The 27,111-nt window shown below is 38.7% G+C and overlaps 1 protein-coding gene across 1 annotated transcript; it reads right to left on the minus strand.

The window, feature by feature from the left end:
* Positions 1-1,697: 1,697 nt before the first annotated feature.
* LOC113060017 (sodium/potassium-transporting ATPase subunit alpha-3-like) lies at positions 1,698-22,705 on the minus strand. The gene is made up of 22 exons (XM_026228783.1): positions 22,438-22,705; positions 22,289-22,353; positions 13,385-13,504; positions 13,241-13,300; positions 12,011-12,214; positions 11,779-11,892; positions 11,518-11,652; positions 11,319-11,436; positions 10,961-11,229; positions 7,839-8,037; positions 7,491-7,735; positions 7,009-7,201; positions 6,546-6,858; positions 6,088-6,238; positions 5,815-5,983; positions 5,573-5,727; positions 5,336-5,459; positions 4,090-4,235; positions 3,874-4,004; positions 3,692-3,793; positions 3,082-3,173; positions 1,698-2,900 (listed from the first exon to the last, which is right to left on the minus strand). The coding sequence occupies exons 2-22, from the start codon at positions 22,292-22,294 to the stop codon at positions 2,872-2,874; spliced, it is 3,075 nt and encodes a 1,024-aa protein (XP_026084568.1). The 5' UTR covers positions 22,295-22,353; positions 22,438-22,705; the 3' UTR covers positions 1,698-2,871.
* Positions 22,706-27,111: the final 4,406 nt, after the last annotated feature.

The following is a 27,111-nucleotide window of genomic DNA, read 5'->3' on the forward strand; positions in this document are numbered from 1 at the left end:
AAAATGTCAAACGTTAACGTAGTCGGAGCGTTAATGGTTTTTATTTACGTTACCAAACATTTGTTATAAATGTAGTAAATATAAGTAAAGTTTGACGTTTAAATGCCAGTACAAATTACTACCGTATTGATATTGTAAATTATACAAATACAAATGGTTAACTGAACCGGACCTGGCATTTAAAAAAAGTTAACTTGGTTGCGTCATTGGCATTTCTTTTATAAATAACTAGTCCAAAGTAGTCCAAAGTTGTCCAAAGTAATTTAACGATACCATTCACAGCGTTATTCAAACGGACCTTTTCACTGACGTAATGACGGAATTACGTGCACTTGCTAGCCTGTTCCATTTACGTGTTCTCCGTATGCTAAAGAGGAGTCTCACCTAGCCTCTGAAGGAAGTGACTTGGAAGGATCAGTCCTACCCAAGGGGCAAGGAACTCGACCGGAAGTTGAAGTCGGGTGGGGGCTGCCATCTTTTAGCAGAACTTCACTTGCGTTAGCATTCCCATTGACTCCCATTCATTTTGGCGTCACTTTGACAGCGAATAACTTTACATCTGAGGCGTTTAAAGACTCTGTTTGTCCATTATTTATTTCTAAAGATACACGACAATGTATAAAGGGCTCCATTACCTTCTATGTTACATTATGGCCCCGTATAAACAGTTTTTGTAAAAAATAGGCTAACGATTGCGTCATAACCACTCGGCTCTCTGTCGCATTACCGTACAGACAGGAGGAGAAGCTCACAGGCAATTAACTTAATATGGCGTACTGTCGTTACATTTTAAAATACTAAACAAAATAATTAATCAGAATACTTACTCCTACTCACTCACGACAAAGAACTCCCCGCTCAAGCTCGCCGTCTCTGCAAGATTAACGATGGCAGTTTGCACGCACAGCCACTAGAAGGTTTACATCTGTCAGACAGGTTGCTGACGTCGTCAAGCTTCGTTTGAGTCTGCGAGTCAGAAACGGAAGTGCTAAAAAACGCTAAAACTGGGCTTCATTTGTCTCAATTGAGTTCCAATGGGGTCGCTGTGTCCATTTCTTTTACTGTCTATGGTCCTACCAAGGAAGTATCCTTGACATTGAGAAACGCCTTGTATGTGTGCGTGTGCACGTGCTAAACATATACTTATCCTCCAACTCACACACCGGCGAGTAAAATCTGAGAATTTACTAGCCATTGGCTAATATTGGACATCATTTAGTCGCCCATACTGAAGAGTCGCATATGCAAGTGATTTACTCGCAATGTAGAGGGCTGGTAAAAGATAATGACTTTGGAAAGAAATGTAACACTACAAAATTGTAGAATCTGTTTTAAAACTAGTAGAGAACAGCAACGTCAAAAATTCACCTTTCTTATCTGCATCTGTGTTGGTTTGGTATTAAGATAGTATTTATAAATATTTTGAAATTGTTTTCATTTTAGTTTTTAAGATTCAATGATTTCATGTGTTTTTTAGACATTTTAAAAAAATCTGTTTTGCATTCATTTTTATTTCAGTTTTTGTTTTAGTAATTTTAGTACTTTTAACTTATTTCTAGTAGTTTTTTCATATGTATTTGATCTCAGCTTACAGAAAACACATTTATATATATTTTTTTATTTACACTAACAACACTTAACTACATGTGATTCAGTAAGAGTTGAAAAAGGGAAATGAAGAGACAGACATCACTTGGTAGTATTAAATGTACTAGACGTTTTATTGGATTTGACCTTTCAGATTCATGTTTCTACCAGTAGTTGTGTCCTTATCTTTAGTTTCAGTATTCACACATCTGTTAGACTGCAACAACGCACTGTCCCTCCACTCACACACACACACACACACACACAGACACAGACACAGACACAGACACACTCACACAGACACAGACACACACACACAGACAGACAGACAGACAACCAGACCTGATACTGCTTCATACCAAACAGAACCTGGTGTGTTTCGGTTCACAATGATGGTTGATTTTATTCCAGAGATGCTGTCAACATCATACTAGTTTTCTGTACAGAACCTGTCAGGAAACTGAATTCTTTTGTTTCAATCATGTGACTTCAAACATACAAGAGAATCTTTTTTACTGTTTTTCAGTGTTTCTATCTGCCAAGATATGTCTTTATTCATTTAATCAGATGTGGTATTGTTTACATTTTCCCTACAACACAGAGACTGAGAGCATTTGGGGTTATTGTAGCGGTCAAACAAGCACACAAAGACAGCAAAAGAACGTCAGTGAGAGTAAGAGGATTCCAATGTCAAACTTAAGTAGAAAACAAAATATATATAAACAAAGCCACCAAAACCACCTCCATTAGTGATTAAAGAACACAAATCAATTAACAAGCACAATTACTGACAAAACATGAGTGAAATAAGTCAACGTTCCTATGTTAACAGTTTAGTGTGTGCGTTGGGATCCAACAACAGGTTTTGTATGATGTCTGTATGCGTGTGTGAATGGAGGATAGGTTGAGGGAAAAGGCATGGATGTAAAGGAGTGGTGAAGGGACGGCCTTTTTTAGTAGGCGGGCGTACATACTCCCTTTTTTGCGTCAAAATCTCCTTTCGTATCTACATAATGATTATGCAGCTGCCCGCTTTAGGTATATAGAGGACTTTATGTACACAGCCGTGTGAAAATACATGCAAAGATTATTATAGGAAATGGGGGGCTTGAGGTGAACATTTGAGAGTGTGGAAGGTGCTTTGTGGTTTCCTCTTTGGAGAGAGACGTGCTATTGGCTTAAAGCTGCTGGACGGCGGGAGTGGATGGTTTGCGTCTTGTTTGAGAAGAGAAGTAGCAGAACAAAATGGAAGATGTAGGAATGTGATCAAAGAAGATTTGTTGATCAGTAATATGTCTCCCTTTCCACCCATCCTGCAAAAAAAAAAAAAAACAAAGACAGAAAAATGCATTAATCACTTTGAGAAATGCTGCACATCCCCGATGCAAACAAGGACATTTAATGATCCAAATCGGGGGCTTTATGCAAGATATATTCGTAAGAAGTGTGTAATTTTGTGCATGTGTCTTTGGGACGGTATGAAGGGACACGTACCACCGGGGTTCCGGCGCAGGAGCAGCTTTCGGACCTCATCATAAACAAAGATTAAGAAACTGTATGGGAAAGCACAGAACCACCAGCTCGGCCTGGAGATGAGAGAGACAGATGAAAAGAGAGACTGTTTTAAATCGCAGAATACTTTGAGTACCATAAACTTCATATAAAAGATTATGGAACCTTAACATTTGGATCATGTGATATACTGTATGTACATTTCAAATGAGTGTATTTATTACTGACCTAATAATTAAATAGCCTATTTACTAATAAAATGAATCATGAAATCTGAATCAGTTTCAGATTCTTTTGCTACTGTATGATTCATTTTCATATCAATGCATTTATGCATTTTTACACCCCATATTCAAGAAACATGAGGAGCAGGAATTCCTATCTGAATACTTTTAATTTGAAATAGAACACTGAAGTCTTTCTTGTCATTTTTGTTCTTCCTTGCTGATTAAAATGATTCATTCCTTTCAAAACAAAGAGAAAAACCTAACTGACCCTAGAGTTGGATCTGGATGTGTGCTAGTAACTGGCAAATCCATTTTCATGTATGCATTTGTACATGTGTGTGTGTGTGTGTGTGTGTTGATCTCACTTGAGCGGGTACATCCTGAGGGCCACATCCATGCCTGGGCAGTATGAGAGGAATGCAGCCAGAGCTGTTTCTTCAAACAGCCCAAAGATCAGAATCTTATTCCTGTAAAAGGACAAACACAGTTAGATCATATGTTCTCATTGATTTAAACATGTAAATGTACCCACACTTCCTGAACTCACTTCATGCCCTGCTGGAATACTGAATTACGTCTAGTCTTGCAGATGATGACATCAGCCCATTGTACAACCACAATACTGACAAAGAACGCTGTGTGACATGTAAACTCGACGATCTTCCTCTGCTCGTATGTCTGGGGATCATGAACACACAATCTTACAACGTGCAGGGAAACGTCTTTAAACCTTCGAGACAAGCGTGACATCTAAAACACTCACCCACTGCTGTCCGTAACTGTCCTCCAGGTCATTCATTGAGCGGTCATCCCAGTTGAGTCTGATACCCACGAGCAGTGAAGGAAGGAAGCCATTCTCAGCCAGAATCACAAAATAGCTGAAGAAACCACCCAAAGCCTGGATCATACCTACACACACAAACACATGCTTACTTTTTCTTTTTCTTTTTTTGAGCAGATGCCTGCACAATTTAATATTCACGACAGATTTATAAAATAAAATATTCAATTTACAAAATTATATAATAGTTAAATAAAGGGATTTCTGTTATTTCAAGGGTCTTACAACAGCACAATAACCAAAACCCACATAGATATAGTAAGCAATATGATAAAAACAACAGATCATTTACATGTTTTGACACAGACTCAGAGGTAATATAGCTACGCTCTCTCTCTCTTTCTGTCCCCCTCTTTCTCTCTCTTGCTCTGTCTAATAACTTAATTATAATTAATTTTAATATCTGCATTATTTCTAATTCGAACAATAAAAATAAGAACAAGCAGAATAAGAAATTACCAATCAAAGGAAATCATTAATTTGCATTACAGAGGTGGCACAGAAGAAGACAAAAGTGGCATACAGGCTAGGTATTTACAGAAGTTTAATTAGGCTTAGAGGTGACATAGATGTTTTAAATTCATGACAATCTTATGAAATTAATATTTTAAATATAACATCTTGAAAAAAAAGAAATATTGATTGATTGATTGACTGAAATGATTTAAACAACACGAAGGATACTTAAAAAATGTAACTAAACCTGCCAGTAGGTGGCAGCAAGTCACGCAGTTTGGCACAGAATCATAGGCTTGTTCGAGATGCGCCTAGCCTCGCCTGAATGGCTGATTCATTCAGGAGCTTGTAAGTCTGTGATGGGTAGTTGAATCATTAAATTTGTGACTTGCAAATCAGCTAATCAACTCAAAACACAAGTTTTGGAATTAGCAAAGGCGTTGGATGAGATGTGGGAGAAATGAATCCTACTCACAATAGCGTTTTAAGTACAAAAAGCGGACAAATGCCTTGAGAAATATAATCTGATCAGTGTTTTCAGGTGTGGTAACCAGAGTATAAGCTGAATAATTGATGATGGGCCATTTAATTATTAGAAAAATAATGCACACCTGAGGTGGTGATGTGACCATGATGCAAAGCGGAGTAGCACAGCAAACAGTTTCTCTTTTTAGTACCAAAGCAAACAGTTTCAAAGTTGTTTGTGACTAACCAATTTGTCCATAAGCAATGCTGATGAGACGCTCGTTCACAAGTTTGTCTCTCTTAGGGTTCCTGGGCTGCCTCTTCATGATGTCACTCTCAGCAGCTTCATAAGCTAGGGAAATAGCAGGTACCTGTGGAGGTACATATAAAGTCAAGTTTCTGTGAATGGGTAAATTATTGTGAATATTGGTCTGAGAGTAGGTCATTATTTTTCCTATTGTTCTTTTATTATTTTAGTGCTTACCATGTCAGTTCCCAGGTCGATGCAGAGGATGGTGATGGTGCCCAGGGGCAGAGGGATATTGACAATAATGAAGAACAGGAAGGGGGTGATCTCAGGGATGTTGCTGGTCAGGGTGTACGCAATAGACTTCTTCAAATTATCAAAGATAAGTCGGCCTGAATGGGGAGAAGTTCATTGATATATTTTGTTTGACAACATCAGTCCTGTCCTCCTATTCAATAGTCTTTTCTTGTCTTACTCACCTTCTTCTACTCCAGTAACAATGGAGGCAAAGTTGTCGTCCAGCAGAATCATGTCAGCAGCCTGTTTAGACACATCAGACCCAGCAATGCCCATGGCAACACCAATATCAGCCATCTTCAGGGCTGGAGAGTCATTCACACCATCACCTGTTACAGCCACAATGGCTCCCTAAGTGACAGAAAAACAAACAGGACATGTATAGAAAAAAAAAAGTACTTTATTCATATTACAAAGGACCACAAACCATCTTGAATACCAGCGTGTGCGTTTACCTGCCGCTGGCAACCCTCTACAATGATCAGTTTTTGCTGAGGAGACGTCCTGGCAAACACAATCTCAGTGTGATTCTGCAGAACTTCGTCTATTTGCTCCTGAGAATAGTCCTTCAGATCTGTTCCATGAATCACACAAGCTTTGGCATCCCTGAAACCAACAATAAATGCTGGTAAATATATAAATAACTTTGTCAAATCTTTACAGACAAAATCCAATATTTTAAAAGGGTGAAATATTTTGGCATACAGATTTTGCAATAGGTTCAAGTTGGCCGTGTTGACCAATAGAAACTGCTTGGTTTGGAGGTGATTTCTGTGTGAGTTGTGCTTCATTCATCATTATATAATTGACTGACAATGACACCTTTTTTGGACATGAAATTAAACTAATCTGACCGTACCGTTAATGCATGTTGATATGTGATGTGCTTTTACAGTGCTGGTCATTGTATTACCTGGGATTGACCTGACTGACGGGGATGTTGAGGCGGGCAGCAATGTCTTCCACAGTCTCGTTACCCTCTGAGATGATGCCCACACCCTTGGCGATGGCCTTGGCAGTGATGGGGTGATCTCCGGTCACCATAATGACCTTGATTCCAGCAGAACGGCACTTTCCCACTGCGTCAGGCACGGCAGCACGAGGCGGGTCGATCATGGACATCAGACCTATAAAGCAAAGGTTGTCTGTATGGAAATTCACATCTTCTGTGTCAAAGGCAAAGCCTTTTGGGTACTGGTCCTCAGGCATCAAGACATGGCAGAATCCTGTGGAAAGAAAGAAAGAAACCACAGTGCTAACAGTCAGTTATACAGTTTAGTGATCATTATACAAAAATATTTGACCTAGAATGCCGTGACTAACCAATAGGATTTGAGTATTCTGGAGAGTTGTGTAATAATACCATATGTACCCACCAAGCACTCGCTCCCCAAGACCTCCAAGCTCCAGGTAGGCGTTCTGGAAGGCCTCCTTCATCTCCTCATCCATTGGCTGCTCTTTACCCTGCAGCATGATAGTGGAACACCGATCTAGGATGCGCTCTGGCGCCCCTTTCATCACCAACAGGTAGCGGTTATCATTGGGGTCTTCTGTCTCATGAATGGACAGCTGGGGAAATATGGAAAGAGGGATGACTGAGCTTGACTAAAATTTTGAAAATACCCCACTTCTATTTTTGACATGCTGCAGAGGTTTAAAAAAACAATTTCAGATTTACATTTAGTCTTTTATCAGAACCAAACAATATTTAGTTCCAGTATTTTCACAACAACAACAGCAACCGTATTTGCACTACACTATGTGCTATTGTTTGTTTGTTTAACCTCAGCTTTTCCATTGATGTAACTCATACTGATATTTTCTGTTTGATTTTGAAAATCAGTAACGGATGACAAACCTGGTATTTGTTGGTGGAGTTGAATGGGATTTCGGCTACTTTCTTATTTTTCTCTCTCATCTTCTTGACTGAGCCACAGGAAAGCTCGATACACTTGAGCAGGGCAGACTCAGAGGCATCACCTGCCACATCCCTCTTTAGGATAGGCAGAGGATCTTGTCCCGCCTGAAACACAGCCCTGTTACACAGAGCCGCCACACGGGCCAGAGACACCCACGTCACTGAGCTCTTATCAAATGATGCACCTGCAGAAAGAGACCAACTTAGACTCTGGAGGGAAACACTGGTGTCATAAAGTGGGCAAGACCAGATCACCATTAGGCTCTGCATAAGAAGAAAAGAACAAACCAGACTGATCTTCAGTGGTGTCAGCTTCATGGATCTGGTTGTCAAACCACATGTGTGCAACAGTCATTCGATTCTGGGTCAGAGTTCCAGTCTTATCTGAGCAGATAGTTGAGGTGGATCCTAGTGTCTCTACGGCTTCGAGATTCTTAACCAGGCAATTCTTCCGAGCCATACGCTTCGCCGTCAGTGTGAGACACACCTGAGATTAAAGAGACATAAGAGAGATGTTGATTAAATTACATTTAGGAATAAAAAAATTATTCCAGTTCGTCTCATACGAATTAGTGCTGCTTTCGATTCTACAGGTGCTTCTCAATAAATTAGAATGTCGTGGAAAATTATTTCAGTAATTCAACTTAAATTGTGAAACGTATGTATTAAGTCCAATGCACACAGATTGAAGTAGTTTAAGTCTTTGATCTTTTAATTGTGATTATTTTGGCTCACTTTTAACAAAAACCCACCAATTCAATATCTTAACTAATTAGAATATAGTGACATGCCAATCAGCTAATCAACTCAAAACACCTGCAAAGGTTTCCTGAGCCTTCAAAATGGTCTCTCAGTTTGGTTCACTAGGCTACACAATCACGAGGAAGACTGTTGACCTGACAGTTGTCTAGAAGACAATCATTGACATTCTTCACAAGGAGGGTAAGCCACAAATATTCATTGCTGTTCAAAGAGTGCTGTATCTAAGCATGTCATCAGAAAGTTGAGAGGAAGGAAAAAGTGTGAAAGAAAAAGATGCACAACAAACCAAGAGAGCCGCAGCCCTATGGGGATTGTCAAGCAAAATCGATTCAAGAATTTGAGTGAGATTTACAAGGAATGGACTGAGGCTGGGGTTAAGGCATCGAGAGCCACCACACACAGAAATGTCAAGGAATTTGGATAAAGTTGTCGTGTTCTTCTTGTTAAGCCACTCCTGAAGTGTCTTACCTGAGCTAAGGAGAAGAACTGGACTGTTGCCCAGTGGTCCAAAGTCCTCTTTTCAGATGAGAGCAAGTTTTGTATTTTTGTAATCAAGGTCCTAGAGTCTGGAGGAAGGGTGGAGAAGCTCATAGCCCAAGCTGCTTGAGTTCCAGTGTTAAGTTTCCTCAGTCTGAATCAATTGGGGTGCAATGTCATCTGTTGGTGTTGGTCCATCGTGTTTTTTGAAAACCAAAATCACTTCACCAGTTTACCAATCAATTTTGGAGCACTTCATGCTTAATTCTGCTGACCAGCTTTTTGAAGATGCTGATTTCATTTTCCAGCAGGATTTGGCACCTGCCCACACTGCCAAAACACCAAAAGTTGGTTAAATGACCATGGTGTTGGTGTGCTTGACTGGCCAGCAAACTCACCAGAACTTATCCCCATAGAGAATCTATGGGTTATTGTCAAGAGGAAGATGAGAAACAAGAGACCAAAAAAATTCAGATGAGCTGAAGGCCACTGTCAAAGAAACCTGGGCTTGCATGTCAGCTTAGCAGTGCCACAAACTGATCACCTCTATGTTAGGCCGAATTGAGTCAATAATTAAAGCAAAGGGAGACACTCCCAAGTATTCAGTACATGTACAGTAAATGAACATACTTTCCAGAAGGCCAACAATTCACTAAAAGTAGTAATTTTTTTATTGGACTTACGAAGTACTCTAATTTGTTGAGATAGTGAATTGGTGGGTTTTTGTTAAGCCGAGTTCAGACTGCACGATTTTCAAAGTAGTCGGGCCACTGTTCTTTTCACACTGCATGACTATCTTGGCCAGCATTCAGTCACTGCTGTGTTCACACTGCACGATGGATCAGCGACAGAAGGTTTCACACCGCATGACTTTACAATAAAAAGAATCACAGACAACTCTGTCTTGCACGCAAACTATGTTTCACAACCAAACACACGCGTGATGTGACAAGGAAACAACGTGGTACCACGCATGCAAGACCGAGTTCTCACGTGAGACTGGAATTATTATTAAAAATGGTAGCCCGCAAGAAGCTTGCAATACAAATTGCCTGTTCGCTGATTTGCAGTGAAAACAAGAAAAAGAAAAGAAGAACATGGAGGAGGAAATGGTTGGGGAGACGCGAGGATATTGTACTCAATAACTCCTCCAAGAACTCCCCGCTGCTCTGTATCTTATCGGTCATCACCGATGTAGTTTTTCAGTCAGAACACTTTTCACACAGCATGATTTTGAATCACAGACAGGTCCAGATATTTAGCATGCCAAATATCTCAAGGGCATCATCGACTCGTCTGCAATTCTCTCAGATCGCGTCACACTGCGTGATTGTCACACGTGTGAACAAGCACCGATTTGCCTGTGATTTCGGGCATTTGTCTGCAATTTCTCAAAACCTGCCGGCGAGCCAAAAACTGGGCTAAAATCATGAAGTCTGAACTCGGCTTGTGAGCCAAAATCATCACAATTAAAAGTACCAAAGACTTAAACTACTTCAGTCTGTGTGCACTGAATTTATTTAATACACGAGTTTCACAATTTGAGTTGAATTACTGAAATAAATGAACTTTTCCATGACATTGTAATTTATCAAGAAGCACCTATATTAATAATCTTTCAGTTTTATTGGAACGAATGGCTTGTGTTGGAGTAGCTGATAGCACTTCTTTGGTTTTCATCTTATATAAGTGACAGGAAGCAGTTTGTTCAGATTAAGAATGGTCAGTCAGAAATGTCCATTCCCAAATGATTATGAATTGATCATATCAAATGTTTATAAATGAAAAATCTATTCAAATTAAATTATTGCAAGATAATTTTTACTTTTTACTGATTTAGATATATATCCACTGTATGTTTTGATGCACTAAAAATAATCCTAGTCTTTTGCCCAGGAATCAGACTACACTGGTCATGCTAAATGTTTCAGCTTCACAAAATAAAACATAAAGGCTCCAAAATTTCTGACGCACTGTAAAAGAACTGGTTAATGAGATTAATTTAGCTGGAAATCAGTCCACACTGGTTTTTAATTCACTTAAATGTTCATTTCAGCGTAATTTTCTCTGGAAACTATCTGGTCATGCTGAATATTTTTGGACAGCACTGGTTACACTGTGCTAACTTTACTGAACGGTATTCGAATGCTTAGATTACTGAATGTGCTCACAGTGACAGTAGCCAGCAGACCCTCAGGCACATTAGCAACGATGATTCCGATGAGGAAAATGACTGCCTCCAACCAGGAGTAACCCAAAATGATTGACAGAATGAAGAAAGCCAGTCCTAGGAAGACAGCCACGCCTGTGATGATGTGAATAAAGTGCTCGATCTCCTTGGCGATGGGGGTTTTCCCTGAATCCAGTCCTGAAGTCAGTGTGGCAATGCGGCCCATCACGGTGCGATCGCCAGTGCAGACCACAATACCACGAGCAGTGCCTGACAGAGAAACAAAAAACGTCACGCTTCTAAACCTCACATTTACATAGGTAGACAGGTTCAACACTTCACTGTAGAAAATCCTGCACCTTCCACACAGTTAGTGGAGAAGAAAGCGATGTTACGGGTTTCCAGAGGATTGTCATGAGTGCAGTCAGGTGATCTCGTCTGAGGTTCTGATTCGCCGGTGAGGGAGGAGTTATCCACCTGTGTAGAGACACACAGTTGTCCACTAGGTAGCAACACAGGTACAATTATTTACAAATGACTGGTTTATAAACCACACACCTTGCACCCATGAGAAGAGATGACTCTAAGGTCAGCTGGGATTCGGTCTCCACCTTTGACCTCTACCAGGTCGCCTGCTACCACTTCCTCAGCATTGATCTGCATCTTCTCTCCTTCACGGATTACTAACGCTTGCTGTGGATAGAAGAGTGGGTAACACTTAATTTTAAGGAGTCCTTGTTACACATGATACATGATACAAAGAGTGTTTTTTCTACTCATTGTACTACTCCTTAAATTTGCAAGGATTGTCGCCAGTACCTGGGGCACCATGTTTTTAAATGACTCCATGATCTTGGAGCTCTTTGCCTCCTGGAAGTAGGAGAAGCAGCCAGTGATGATGACCACAGCTGACAGCACAATACCCAGGTACAACTAAGAGGAGACCAGAGAAGACACATTCAGTTATTCTATTCATGTATTCATATTCAATATCGATTCGTTGAAAAGGATGTGTGTAGTTAATGGTGCTAGTGTGGGAATGTATACGCACGTTATCTCCAGCTGGCTCATCTTCGGTAGCAGCCTGAATGGCGTAGGCCAGAAAGCAGAGAATAGCTCCGGTCCACAGCAAGATGGAGAAACCTCCAAACAGCTGACGGCAGAATTTAACCCACTCTGGTGTTGTGGGAGGTGGGGTCAGAGCATTTGGCCCATCTCTTGCCAGAAAGTCTCTAGCCTTTGCATTAGTTAAACCCTTTTGCGAAGAGAGAAAGAGAGGTCATTATCTAAATTTACTAAATCAATGTCGTGCCACTCAGTTACAAGTTAAGTAGCTACAATGCAAAAACTAATCTGAATTAATCATGAGCAAAAGTTACTTTCAAGTGCAAATGTAAAATGTTATTTTAAATATTCACTCAGTGAACATATCAAGTATGCTGTGTACTAGTAAGGGTCTATTATACCAGCGGTTCTCTTCCAGGGGGCCTCAGAGAACATACATGGAGGTGACAAGATGACTTGAAATGATTTAAAATACATTCTTATTTGTTAATTGTAATTTGAAATATTACATAAATAAATATTAATGTATTATATAGTGTACGGTGCTCCCTAGTGGTCAATAATAAGCAGTTTGTTGCATCAGTCATTCCCAAGATAAATGATTTATTCAAAAATATAAAACTAAAGCTAATATTATCTACTTATTAAAAAGAGTTAAACTTTTATTACATAAATAAATAAGCAAGAACCTTATTTAAAATAAGTGCTTATATATAAAAATATTATACATTGACATTGTAGGCTATTTATTTGTATTTTTTTCCGTCAACAACTGTTGTTTTAATTGTATCATATACAGTTATAGAAACTTCTTGAATCATGAAATTAATCACAGTCATTATCCTTATCTACTGGCACCTATTGATACTCCTAGTTCCTGTTAATTTAAAATTTTGAACACAAGGAGTTTTGTCATAATTATAGCAGAAGTACATCCTACAGGGGAGGCAAAACGTTAAAACCAATCTATAAAACAGAATATGGTGCTCCCTAGTGGACACGTAGTGCTGCAAAACTCATTCTCAAGACCTGTTCTTCATAGACATAAACTCAGATAAGTGTGTTATGCTCTATTATATTTTAAATCACCTAAACACATCAGATTTATATTTGCAAAAGGGTGTTTTTTTGTTGTTGTTGTTTTGTTTTTTATAATTTTTTTTAGCAAACATGGAAACCTGGTTTTAACATACACTAAATAATTTTGTGAGTTTACCTGAACAATGTCTGTCTGAAATTTCCGGCATACTTCCTCAACTGACATCTTGTGTTCCGTCTGAAATGGAAGGTAAAAAGTGAAATTAACAAAAGAAAAAGACAAAAGATTGCTACCGCGCTGCTTTGTGAGTGTGATTGTTACCAAGGGGACTTCTTTTTTCAGATCATCAAGATCCTTGACCCCCTTCTTCTGCTTCTTTGGAGAAACTTTTTCATCTTTATCTTGCGTGGTGGCCACGCGGTAGCTATCCGATCGCCCATACTAAAACACAGAGAATAACCAGTTAATTAACTTTAAACATTCAGTCACAGAAACTGAGATCATAATAAAGAACAGTTCAAGTCATTTTCAGTTTGAACACTGGTCTGGCAGATGGTGGATCATGGGTAGTGTCCGAACAGATCTGTCCCTTTGTGCTCTTGATTGTGTGGTCACCTCAAAGAGCTAATTTAACCTCATTCAATTTGCTGAAAGAATACCGAACTTCCCATCGTTCTGTCATTCATATGAAGTGAGTGTGGCATCAAAAGACTCTTGTTGTGCATCAAAGACACACTGATTAGGTTGAATATGAGTCTGTTTCAGTTTACAGTGTCATGAAAGTCTAAAATGTGTAGTGGAACATACACAACACATTTCAGAGAGTGCATGAGCTTCAAAACATCTTGAATCTAATTTTTCACGCTTTGTTCTTTATCTAAATGAAAACAGAACCGACACGTCTGGTTTAGACCAAAAGACGTAGACTCACACACATGGCCAGGTGATGCCTATTAAAAGAGAATGAGAACGTGAGAGAAGAAGATGGATGGATAGATAAAAAGAAACAAAATGGGGGAGAAGATGGAAAGAGAAAAGAGCTTTTCAGATGTGGGGACTGAGAGAAAGCTGACAGACTAAGAGAGAAATTCAAAGAGAGGGAGAGACAGAGGAGTATGTGTCACTTCCTGTGTGGTAATTAGATATTGACCTGCTGCTCTATCAGTGTGAGCTTGTCGCCGTCAGCGGCTGCTTTTAATGCTTGATGACTCTCAGCATCACACCACCTGCCCAAAACCAAGCGGACACACAGCCGCACACACACACACAGTGACCTTCTAACCAGCCTGCATGGGACACACAACAATGCCACAGATCCTGTGACAAAAGCCAGTGCGTGTATGCTAGGTGACACCACTCAATAATTAAGTGAATAGAAAGTGAGGATCACCCCTATCAGCTCACACTGATCGTACAGCACATCTAAAAGCACATCTAGGAGCTTTTAGAGTTTGACTTTGTAATAGTGGCATAACAGTGTGAAAGCTTGTAAAAAAAAAAGAAAACTGATGAGATATACTTGGAAACACTGCAAACATACAGTACACACAGGTCCTCTTTCGTTTCTATCAAATTAAAGACAGCTGAATACACACAAAGAACAAAGGGAACGATGAGAGAAATGAGACGGGGAAAACCCATAACGAGAGTTGTGGTCAGAGGAAAATAGATTAAAAAGAAAAAATAATAATAATATATGCTATGTAATATGTTTCTATACTTTTTCTGTTTTTATGGTAGGTGTGTGTCTTTAGATGTGAAGGATCTGTACTGATACCTGCACTGCGGCTAAGAACAGAGCATACTCTTTCTCTCACAAACAAACTTGAGGCAAATTCTTAGAGATATCAGATTAATATTAACTTTGAGTAAAGCTCATGTTGAGAGATACACTGTCAGACATACAGACAGGGTCTGAGAAAAGGAAGACAAGAAGAACAGTTTCTAAATCTTTTTGCCACACCTGTTAATGGAAGATCCATTGAAAAGTGTACATAAAAAAAAATAAACATAAATAACATTTATTTATTAACATAAATAACATACATATTCCACTAAGATAAATGTTGTTATACCATGGAAGTTACTTCATCTTTGAATTGTTCATGTCACATACATTTGCAAAGGCCTGATTCTTACACTGTTATTGAAAACATTTTATTTTCAGTTCATAATAAATTTATTGGCAAGTAACTTTAGAAACTGGTGAGTAAAGTTTTTTTTTTGTGCCAAAGCCACTTATTTGAACCTTAGAGAAAACCCTTCAAATCTACAGTAATTTATCATTATCATTGCTATATTTATGTGATTTAAATGACAGTATGGTTTACAGTAGAAGTCTACTGTAGAAGCTGCATGTCATTAAATGGTAACAGTGCTTATCTAATTCCTGATGAGATATAACTGTGCTCTTTTGGCAACATTACTGAGTGTTCCTTGCAGAGAATAACATACTGCTCTGTGAGAGAACTAGAGACGATGGGCTGGAATTACACGCCAGCACAAAGACATTTCAGCTGACTAAGACAGAACACACACACACAGTCTCTGGTACCGACTTATGTCTGTCCCCTGAACTCTTCTCACAAATTATTGATGCTCTTGAAACTGAAGGACTCATTCAGTCTACATGTGTAGTTTTGCCATCACAGGAATGAATTATATTTTAAAATATAGTAAAAGAGAAACCTTATTTTAAATTTACATTCAGTCATTTTGCAGATGCTTTTACCCAAAGCAACTTATAGTTGTTAACTAAAGAGGCAACCAGACACAGGAAGTGCTCGTAATACCAAGTTTCAGGCATGGTTCACATAAGTACAAGCTAGAAAGGGAAGGAATAAATAAAGAGAAAGACAAAGGTTTTATTCTCTCTTTAATTTAGGATGAAGTAGCGTCAAAAGAGATGGGTTTTCAGCTGTTGCTTGAAAATATCAGCTGTGAGTATAAGAAAACTCAGAAAATCTTACCGATCCCAGACTTTTGGAAAGCAGTGTAACTTGTGGCAATGACGAAACCACCATCGAAACCATCTTAATCGAACTGAATAGAAATCATATCTTTTTACACCATTTGTTACAGTTTGTTGGTGTTTTAGAGCCACGCAAATAAAAAATGATAAAAAGATTACAAGAATAAAGTCTAACCCTAACCCTAACCCTAAGTCAAAATATTTTGAGAATTAAGTCAAAATTATGATAATTAAGTCATAGCAGTTACAAGAATATTATAGTTATAATATATATAGTTATATAGTTAATATATATATAGTATATAGTTATAATATTTTGAGAGTATAGTCTATTTTGTGCATGCAAATGGCCCAGATTGGGAGCACTGGGAGAAATTGCAGTGGCCTGGCAACTGATTTGAATATTTGTGGGATTGTTAGCATAAAGTATCCAACTGTATGTCATATAATCAGAGGTACGGTATGCTTGGAAATAATATTTTGTGTCTTCGAAAGCATTTGTTACTTGTAGAGCGCCAGTCACCCTATAATAGCAATGAGCATTGTACTTTGGCAGTATTAATGTAAAACAAAGTCTCAGCTTTCAAATTCTACCAGATTTATAGCAAAATCCTGAGAGGATGTTCAGGACCAGAGGGAGTCCATGCCAGACCTTGTCTTCTCAGTCCAGCTAGTCCTGATCTTTAGGCAGCATGGTGCCAGCTCTAAAGCATTGGACTGTTATGGCAGCAGACACATCAGTACTGCCCTGAGAGTGCTGTTTGGTGTGTGATACATTGCTGTGAGTGTGTCAATGACTTTTACACGTCGATACATCCATAAAAAGCTCTTTTTGATCTGGCATGAGTGTGTATTTGTGTGCTTGACTCTGGGGACTGACCTTAAAAGTGTGAGTCATGAAGTACTTGTTCAAGAGCAGATAAGACTGAACACTTCATCCAGTTTGTGACTGAATGAGTGTGCGTGCGTGTAAGTGACCTTGCTGTACTATCTGTTACATTGTGAGATGTAGACCAGGCTAGATCTGGGCCTCAAAGTACAGAATAAACAATCTATAATTAAAAAGAATCTAATAAATAATTTCCAAAGCCATATTTCTTATTTTAACACATCCCTTCAAAAATCATGGTAAAATCATTAAAAAAAAAAAAAAAAAAAAATCTAGTTATCTTAAGCACTAAAAGATTTTGCGTAGAAATTGATACTTGTAAAGAAAAAAAATCATTTATAAAACTTGTGTTATAACAAAAGACTAGAAATCCTGATGAACGTTCAGTAAATGGAATAATGGAATTATTATTTTATTTTATGTATATATATTTTGACACTCCTAGTTTCAATTGCTTTTTTTCAGCCACAAGGCCAAAAAGTTTGAGAATCACTGGTTTGAACCAACAGAAAAATGAATAAACCTTAAAAAATTAATAAAGAATACTGAGATTAAATAATTACTATGATTACTATTAATTCCTTTACACAGAATCCTCACATAACCCTTCCACAGCTCAACCAACAAACACACACACACACACACATTTAAAGGATTGTAAAATAAAAATAAAATAAGGGTGGGGGGTGGTTGTTGCAATATAATTAAATTTGGTCAGCGCTTTCTAAAATCAACATTGAACAAAATCTATAATCCTCCTTGTTAAATTATTACCTCTATATCCCCTCCTGTTCTTTCCTATCCATTACTCTATCCCTCCATCTGTCTGTACTTCATCCACTCAGCCAAGCAGAGACAAGCAGCTTTGCCAGAGTGTGGGGCATCTGTGTGTATGTTCTTGATTGGAACAATAAATCACCGTCCCAAACTACATTCACAGCAGGACACACAGATTCTTCACGTCTCAAAGGTGTTGTCCAAGGATTCCTCTCTTTATTCTGTCTCACACAGACAGACTGTACACACTTCATAAGCAGTTTCTCTTGCCATTTTATCATTTTTAACTCCCTAGTTAGTACTTAGTCACGTTCTCTCTGACATCTGACATTTATTGTTCATTACAGCTTTAGTTAAAGCAGAGCCGATGGTCAGCTGCCCAAGAATTCCTTCTGTCACAAATGGACTATTATTTCTCTGCTCCTCTACCAACAAAGGATGCATTAATAAATGATGGTGTGGTGTGGATGTGGAACCTGAACTTCCACCTCCACACATGTCCCAACTGATGGACCTGAGGGGGCAGTTACGCTACATCAACACTGGGGAAAGAGGAGGAGAGGGTAATCTGACCTTGAGTATCCTCTCCACTCACAGACGTCCAATGGACAGAATGTGACAACGAAACCTAACACACTTTTAAGCCCAATTGTGTCATTTTATGCAGAGACAATTGTCACTAAGACACTTGTGAATTGTCTTTAAGTTGACTTAAATGTGAAAACATAGTGCAGAAATAGCACTTTTCAAATTTAACCTTTAACAACAACAAATCTTTCATACCTCTAAATGTGGTCCAATAACACTGATACATTGAGAAACTGTACCATAAACCAGTAGTTATAAGAGGCGTATGATGTGGGGGGTGTTTCCATATAAAAAAGATCAATTAGTTCAAAATAATTTCTGTAATTTCAATCCTATATTAAAGTCATATTAATACAAAGGCAGCTATAAAATGTTCTAATTATTGATTATGTGCTCAACTGAAAGATGTTATACAGAATTTCCATTTATTCAGGACATGATGTTCGGAGAGGACATGCATTGAATAACATTATTTATTGATTAAATGCATTATTACATTTAAAACACAATCAATAGACTTTATATACACTACTGTGCAAACGTCTTAGCCCATTAGTATTTTCACCAACAACAGTAAAATAAAATGTCGTGTCTCACAGGACCACGGTGCTATATAAATACAGACATACAACAATGAAGTAAAACAGTATAAACCTATAAACAACTAAACTACTGACAGATTTTGACTATAAATATAGTATATATAAAGGTTTACCTATATACATGCTAAAAAATGCAGACTACACGAATGCTTCACATAATACTTTACCTATACAAAACTAACCTACTGACAGATTTTGACTTTAAATACTATATATAAATGTTTACCTATATATAAACTAAAAACAACATTCAAACTATACAAATGCTACACATAAACACTGTACATATACACAAATTAACCTACAGATTTGGAATATGAATATACTATATATAAATGTTTACCTATACATAGACTGAATATGAAAATATATATAAACTATACGAATGCTTCACATAATACTGCACATGTGGAAAGAAAAACATTGTAAGTCAAGCAGCTGGCTGGGGAATAGTGCAAGATGACTTTTAGTGCATGTAAACACATATTTTAGTCTTTATGGGAGTATGTGCACACAGCAGTGTGTGTGGAAAGTGTCTAGTGTGCATAGAGGAGAATTGCACAAGAAGGATTCTTTTTGAATCATTTACCTTCTCTTAACTAAATCAAATGAACATTTGGTGTGACCACCCGTTGCGTTTACAGGTAGGTTTCTTCAAGTGTTTTGTGCATCATCACGTGTCTGAACATGCCATCAGATGTTCTCTCCCTCTCTCTCTCTTGGGTTAATAATGAAGCAATATTTAAATGTAGATAAAGAGTAGAGTCATAGAGTAAGCTGTGCACATTCTTGGTGTTTGTTTCCTTCTGGTCTTTTTAAATGGCAAGACTTCAACATTTAATAACTGAAATTAATGTTTTACATGATTTTAATGTTTTTACATTCAAAAAAGTCATACAGGGTTTTAAAGGGGTCATATGATGTGATTTCAATTTTTCCTTTAGTCTTTGCAACTTCACAGATCTTCTTCATGCACCAAGAGCTTGTAACACTCCAAAGAGAAAGTCTCAAATCAAAAGAGATATTCTTTATCAAAGTTAAGTCTCTGCCTCGCCCCCATAAAATGGCTTGTTTAAACCTGCCATGTCAGAGAAATCCTGTGTGTATCGAGGTGAAAGTAAGAGCACTTTATTTGGCCTCCTGAAAGAAAATGCATTTTAGGAATCATTGATGCATTTTATAGACGACCATTTCGTGTAGGAGAGGAGGTAATTCTGACTTGGCTACAAGTTTTGCGCATTGTGTGTGTGTGTGTGTGTGTGAGAGAGAGAGAGAGAGAGAGCAGGTCAGCTGTCTTAACTGTCCGTGACTCGTGTACTGCAAACACATATGAGCTTCATCAGTGTGTTTGTCACACCACTCTGTTCATCTTTCGGACTTTAATTGATGGTAAAACTAAGGACAATATTAACTGTCTTTACATTTATTTTGATAGAAGAAGCTCATGATTATGGAAAGGTGGTGAATTATATTTCCAAAATGTCCTTGCGGTGTTCGGCCAATCACAATGCACTGGTTCAGCTGGCCAATCAGAGCAGACTGCGCTTGTCAGAAGGAGGGACTTTGCATTTGAGAGAGGCGGGGCATAGAGGATAATATGTTTTTTGAACATTAAAGCATGTCAACATATTCTGTTACACAAAATAATGATCTTTTTAAAAGCATCATATGACCCCTTTAATGTTTTTACATTCGAATAAGTCATACAGGGTTGGAACTGCATGAAGATATGATGATAAAGTCGTACTCTTGTGAACTATCCCTTTTAGAGACCATTTGAACTCCACGAATTCATGACCTCTATGAAATTTGTTTAATTTCCTCTATTCGCTTTTCGTATCAGGACCGTTGTCAGGGAATTTCCTCTCGCGTGGCTCCGCCTCGTGTTTGACGCAGAGAGCGGCCTGTAGAGCTGGGATGATGGTGATGATGATGGTGCACTGCCGCGAGCATCACTGCGACACAACCGGCACGGCGCGCGGCAGAATCGTCTGAACGTTAAACTGAAAGAAAACTGCGCTTAAGAAAGCAGCATGTCTGTTTAACCAGGTAAACTCACACAGCGCTAGGATTAATCCATGACTTCACAAAACTGTCTGCGTAGCGCTGCTGGTTCAGTTTTGACGCAGTCACCGCAGCGCGTCTGTGACATTCAGTACATTCAGTACTGCGCTGTTTAATGTTTCTAACGGATATTTTATAGCTGAAGCCGGGCTCTCCGGTTCCCTGGCAACGGCTATCAATTCTCTCCGCGCCTCGCTGCTTCCTCGGCGCGTCATACAGACACGTGACTCCGAGCGCGATAAAGCCTCGCTGATCAGACAAACTGCGCCACTCGCTGACATTCGTTTCACCCCAACGCAGTTACAAACTGCAGCCTACCTGATGATTCTCCATTGGCCGCTATTCAAATTCAACATTAGGGTTCATGATTCAGAACTGGATCTATTAAATCTGTCCTGTCAGTGATTACCCAAGTGAAGTTATGTCACAGATGCAGGAAATAAGCCGTCTGAAGTACAGATTTCGGGTAACCGCATTATGACGCATGGACTTCAGCGATGGACCGGCTTTGCGATGCGTGTGTGTGTGTGTGTGTGTGTTGACAACAGTCACTCAAAACACACCCAGAAATGCCGACTGTGCCCATAAATACAACAATGACTCAAATTCCTATTCAGTACATCCGGATTAACTGTTCAGAACAGGAGGCGCGCGCTGCTGAGAGTAGCCTCAGTACAGAAGAATGGGTGGAAATGGGGGTGCTGGAGGGGGGAAGGGGGGCAGAAACAGTTCTAAAACATGTCAAAACGAACTGACAAAACAACTTCTGAGCATACACATTCTGAATAGAAACATACATCACGCATTCATCCGCCAAAGACAGCATTACGCAGCGCTGCCCTTATAGAAGGTCTCCAGCATAACCCGATTAAACTGGCACGTGAAGATTACTAAAATAACCGTACAGATACTATCATTCACACAACACCGACAAGCTTTCAATTAAGATGCCAGGTGTAACGTCATCTGCGTCTACGCCACAGACTGTATAAAAACAGGTCTGCGCGGACTAAGACGACAGCGTCTAAAAGTTATGAAAAGCAGTTCCTCTGCATTTGCTGCTGGTCATTCACAGACTTTAATCACAATGCCAAATGTATAATGTCTAATCTGTGACGTGTGTTTCCAGAGCGTCCTGTCCCATCAGTCTGTCGCAGTCTCGAAATCCGCATCTAAGTCAATGTCATTCTGTCACTTTGTATCTGACAGTATAGGACATGACGCAGCGTTTTTCAGCATTTAAACCTGCTCAATAAAGTTTCAATTCATTTGAAACATTGTTTTAACCCTTTTCTGTTTGCTACGATGCAGTCAAAGAGAGGTGTCGTACTTACCCCCATGGTTGCGCAGTCAGTCCGTTCTCTTCAGGTAATATTGGAGTGATGGAGAGAGGGACACCCTTTTACGAAGAGAGAATGGCAGTCATCAGAAAGGCGAATAATTAACTTATACCTGGTTTAAAAACTTTGATTCGGTGGTTTACCTCGGCTGAGGGACCTAATGCGCGCACTTTCACGTCAAGATATAAAATCAAGTTATTCGTTGCAACATGAAGTTAATGAATCTGACAACTTGTTAAGGATTAAACAAACTAAATGGTCAAATGAAATTCGACGGCGAGGCAGTGCATTTCGCATGGATGCCGGTCTCGTGCGATGCTCTTAGTTGTTGCGATTAAAGCCGGCAAAACTGCGAAGCCACACGGACACCTTTTTATGATCTGGTGTCTCTCCGCAGCACCGCAGCTGTCGCATCACTCCGCCTCGAAAGAAGCGCCGGTAGATGTGAGAGATGCGCTTCTCAAAGGAACGCCCATATTGGCGCTCTCAGCCAATAGACCCAAGCAAGCTTTAATATCGACGTATCATCTGTCCAATCAACGCGTAGGCAGCAGATGCATGTCACCAATCGGAAGCGGCTGAGGCTCCTCCTGCGGTACTGCAGAATTCCTAAGGTGACAGTCGCACAGCATCATCGCGTGCTCTGAGATAATCTCGTTTTTGATAAAATGGACTAAGAATAAGCTAAGTCATAATCGGTGTGATTGCATGATTAATGTATTGTAAACGTGTTTGGTTTATTGTTGTTTCTGTGTATTTATTGCGTGTATTCAATTTGTCAGAGAAAGAGCACTCCTGCACTCCTGCAGTTCTACCCGACACTGCGGTAATTCTGAAGCACATTATGTTCAAATGTTGAAAACGGTCCTTTCATACTTAAACACTGCCTAACATCTTAGCCATTTTTTCATTATAATCTAATGTTTTATGTATATAATAATTTATCGTGACTTTTCAGTTATCAGATCACCAGTTTTGGTCTCTTTATTATTTGTGGCGCATGTCTCAATTGTATTTGTTTTTTCCACTCTGGAATAATGAAATAGCAAATTTTGTAGCTTATATAAATAAGAATGACTAATGCTTCACCAAAGGCAAATATATCTTGCTATTAAGCTTCATTTTTACATGGACTATACATTACACATTTATATATACTTCATTCTATACATTACTCTTTATTGACATCTTCTTCTATTTTCTTCACTCTCCTATACTGAACACCTTATTTAACTTAATTTATCTTTTCAAATCTGAACTACAGTTTCTCTAATTCAATTCATTAGCAAAATCCACAATACTGAGTACAGTATGATGAACACGATGACTGCAAGAATAGCTTCATACTGAATACTCATTTACAGTGCATTTAAAAAGAACAGACAACTACAAACAAGTTCAATAAAAAGAGAGGAAGATGGAGATAATAAATGAAAATGTGACCTTACTCTCAGTGACCGTGGAAAGGTCAAACTTACAAAGCAAACACATTCTGTCACCTTAAAATATCACAGATGCCCTTTAAGTACTTATTCATGTCTCTTACAAAAGACAAATGTCATATGTTAAAGAAAACATATGCATACATATCACAGCTAGGCTATAGTATCTGGGAACACTTCGTACTCCAGACAGCAACCTTCTAATAGTCAGAGCCACCATCTACAGATCCTTCACTGCTAATGTGCATGACATAGACTTTCAGTGTAAGACATACATGATATTACAATTGCATTACTTTAACTCCATTTTTGGTTTTCAATAACTTGTTAGTAAGCATAAAAAACAGAAAAGGTTAACTAAATAGCTTTTGGCAACATCTGATGCAGAGTTTATAGTTTAATCAACTGTGTGGCACATTTAATGCCCCTTAAATGTAATATAGTAAGCACTGTCTGTGGCATATTACTGATAAAGCTTTTTCTGAATTTTTGAAAAACAAAATGGCTGACACCATGAATGCTATATCCTTCTTTAACCTTTGGCAGCATCCCCCACAACCCTCCCCCCCCCCCCCTCCCCCCACTGCAGAGAGAAGCAGAAGGGAAAAATTTCCACGGCAACTGCAGTCAGGTGACCTTATCTCTTAGTCATGATGCTGAGTCAGAAAATGGGGACCGAGGAAGAGAGGGAGACAATCAAAGAAACCCTCATTTTAATCAGTGACAGTTACATCACCACGAGAATCAGCGTGAGAACACTGCTGCTAATGTGTGTGGATGAGAACTGAGTCCCTCATAATCTCAACATATATATATAACATTATATTTGTATGTATAACTTTAAAATGGAATTAATAAAACTTTTAAAGAATTTACACTTATATTTAGTAAGGACGCATTAAACTGATCAAAAGTGACAGTAAAGACATTTATAAGGTTACAAAAGACTTCTATTTCATGCATAATGCTGTTTCTCTAGAATGGAAAATGTAACAATTTCCAAAAATATTAAAAAAGCACAACTGTTTTCAACTTTATTTAATGCTGAATAATATTGTTTGTTCATATATACATATGATTTATATATACAGTATACACCACACACACACAGTACAGAATATGGTTTAAATCAGTTTTAATCTAATCCCTCACATTTGAGTCTAAACTAGGTCAAAACTAGTTTACTAAACTATAGTGACATTCTGTCAGAGAGACGAACAGTGCATCTAAAGGAGGTGGGAATTTCCCCAAATAAGCTTCCTTAATGTAAGCTGACAGCCAGGAAGAATGTGTGAGTATATCTGAGTGCAGCAGCTGTATTCTGAGCCAGTTAATCATATGAACATGGTTTTGTGCTGTTTGACAGAGAACAGAACATTCTCTCCAGGAGCGATGTGCTTTTTATCTTTTTTCCAGGGGCACATCTTAAGTAATTGCACAGCTCAGATGCTGCGATGCTGCGGGAGCGTGAGGTTACAGTGCTTGATTCAGAAATTCATATGCTTACTGGGGCACTTTTTTCTTTAAGAGGAAGGTAGATGTCAGAAGGCCAGACAGTAAGAGTAGGGTGTCCTTGAAAGGACCTTTCGGGGTATAAGGATGAGATGAGGAGTGAACGTCACAGGATCATGTATATCAGGAACCAAAGCTGCATGTCAGTTCACAGAGATGCGAAATGAATTAGAGATAATGAATGGGAGATACAGAGAAGAATGAGGAGACAGTTGGAGTATTAAGAGCACAGAGGTATTTGCTACACACACACACACACAGACGTCATCCCCCTCCAGATTAAAGTGACCGCTCACCATGTGTCCCCGTTGCATTAATGACTTCCCTGAAAGGAGTAGAGGACAAGATAGGAATAGACCTGGATTAAGGAGAGGAGGACAGACATGAATGCGGGGGAAAGAGAGGAAAAAAGAGAGGATGGGGCGATGATGAGAGAGGTTTCGGGCCAAGGGGTTTAAAAACAAGCAATCAAATTCAGATTAAATGTAGCACTCCGTGTTCCTTTTTTTGTCAGACCTTTGTGTAAAATGTTGCCTCCAAGTCCTTTTGAGCTAACAATAAACTCTTGATAACTTCTAAGAGTACACAGACACACTTAATGTTTCAGGCAGCTATTAAACTGTCCTAAAATGATCTGTTCAGAAATCAATCATGCACTTTTCTGTATAGAGAACAATGAAAACAGATTTTTGGAATATATTCTTTCTTTTACATTTAATTAGATGTCTCACTTGCCATTTAATTAATTATTTGTGAAATTTACTAGCGAGTGAAACTTTTGACTCAAAACTTTATAGTAATGAGATACTAGCCTCTGTCTCTCTAATGCAAATGCCAAAAGGTATTTCTTTTGAGTTTTCTGAACGCTGTAGGGTGGAGGTGTAGTCTTTGTTGTTTTTTGTGTCTCAGTCAGCTGAATGGAGAAGGAGAAGAGAAGAAAACACATACCCCATGCTAGTTTTCCCAGGTGCCGGTCCTCAGGTTTTATTAGCATTAGGTTAGCATTTAGCACTATCTGAAACTGCTGTGTTGACAATAAATTCTGTTATGATGAAGAACAAATGCACTTGTGTTCGGTTTGCCCATTGATCATTGCTTATGATTTATGACGTTTTTCCCCTTATTATTCTAAAGTACAAGGTGTACAGATACACATCACACACTCAAGATGATGTCACTTTTGGCCCCATTAGTTTGAAAAAGTGCTTTGGCTAGATTTTAGACACATCATCATTTTTGCTCGGTTTTCTCTCTCTGTATCGCATACAAAAAAAGCATACAGACACACATACGCAAGTGCAAAATATCAAATCAGCATAATTTCAGTTGCCAGATTTGGTAGCATGAATGTGTGTTTCACACCTGCTCTTAGAGCGTTTTATTGTACTCACATGCAGTATATGAACTAATATAAACCTTAAAATTCAATAGTTTAATCTCTGTAGGATTCTTTATCTAGGCAGAAGTGCGTGTTGAGCATTTTGTGACCATTTTGATAAACCTAATCTGCTATTTTGATAGCCCCCATGCCCCGAAATACGCATGAGCAGAAAATTCAGGATGTAAGGTGGTCTATAATAGCAGCATGGCATCACAGCCCCTCCTCCACATCTGTTAGTCATGCTATTTATGCTTCACACACACACTAACACACTGATTCATGCATACAAAGTTTTAGGCTCATAAAGTGATACTTTTAATGCAGTATGATATGCTGAATCAACCAATCAAATTGCCTGCAGTGAATGCATATCTAAGGAAAGGGCCATACCATAAACTCATCCGTCCAGCATCCAAGACTAAGTTACATAAATCTCAACATGAAGCAGCATTAGCTTTACACTCTTACACAATGCATCATTA

The sequence above is a fragment of the Carassius auratus genome, chromosome 41, assembly GCF_003368295.1.
Source record: "Carassius auratus strain Wakin chromosome 41, ASM336829v1, whole genome shotgun sequence".
NCBI lineage: Eukaryota > Metazoa > Chordata > Actinopteri > Cypriniformes > Cyprinidae > Carassius > Carassius auratus.

Excerpts from the sequence above, each read along its gene's own strand:
- LOC113060017 (XM_026228783.1), bottom strand. Across the intron at positions 11,893-12,010 it reads ATGAGCCAGCTGGAGATAAC|TTGTACCTGGGTATTGTGCT; the intron begins GTGCGTATACAT and ends GTCTCCTCTTAG. Across the intron at positions 2,901-3,081 it reads CCTGCGCCGGAACCCCGGTG|GATGGGTGGAAAGGGAGACA; the intron begins GTACGTGTCCCT and ends TTTTTTTTGCAG.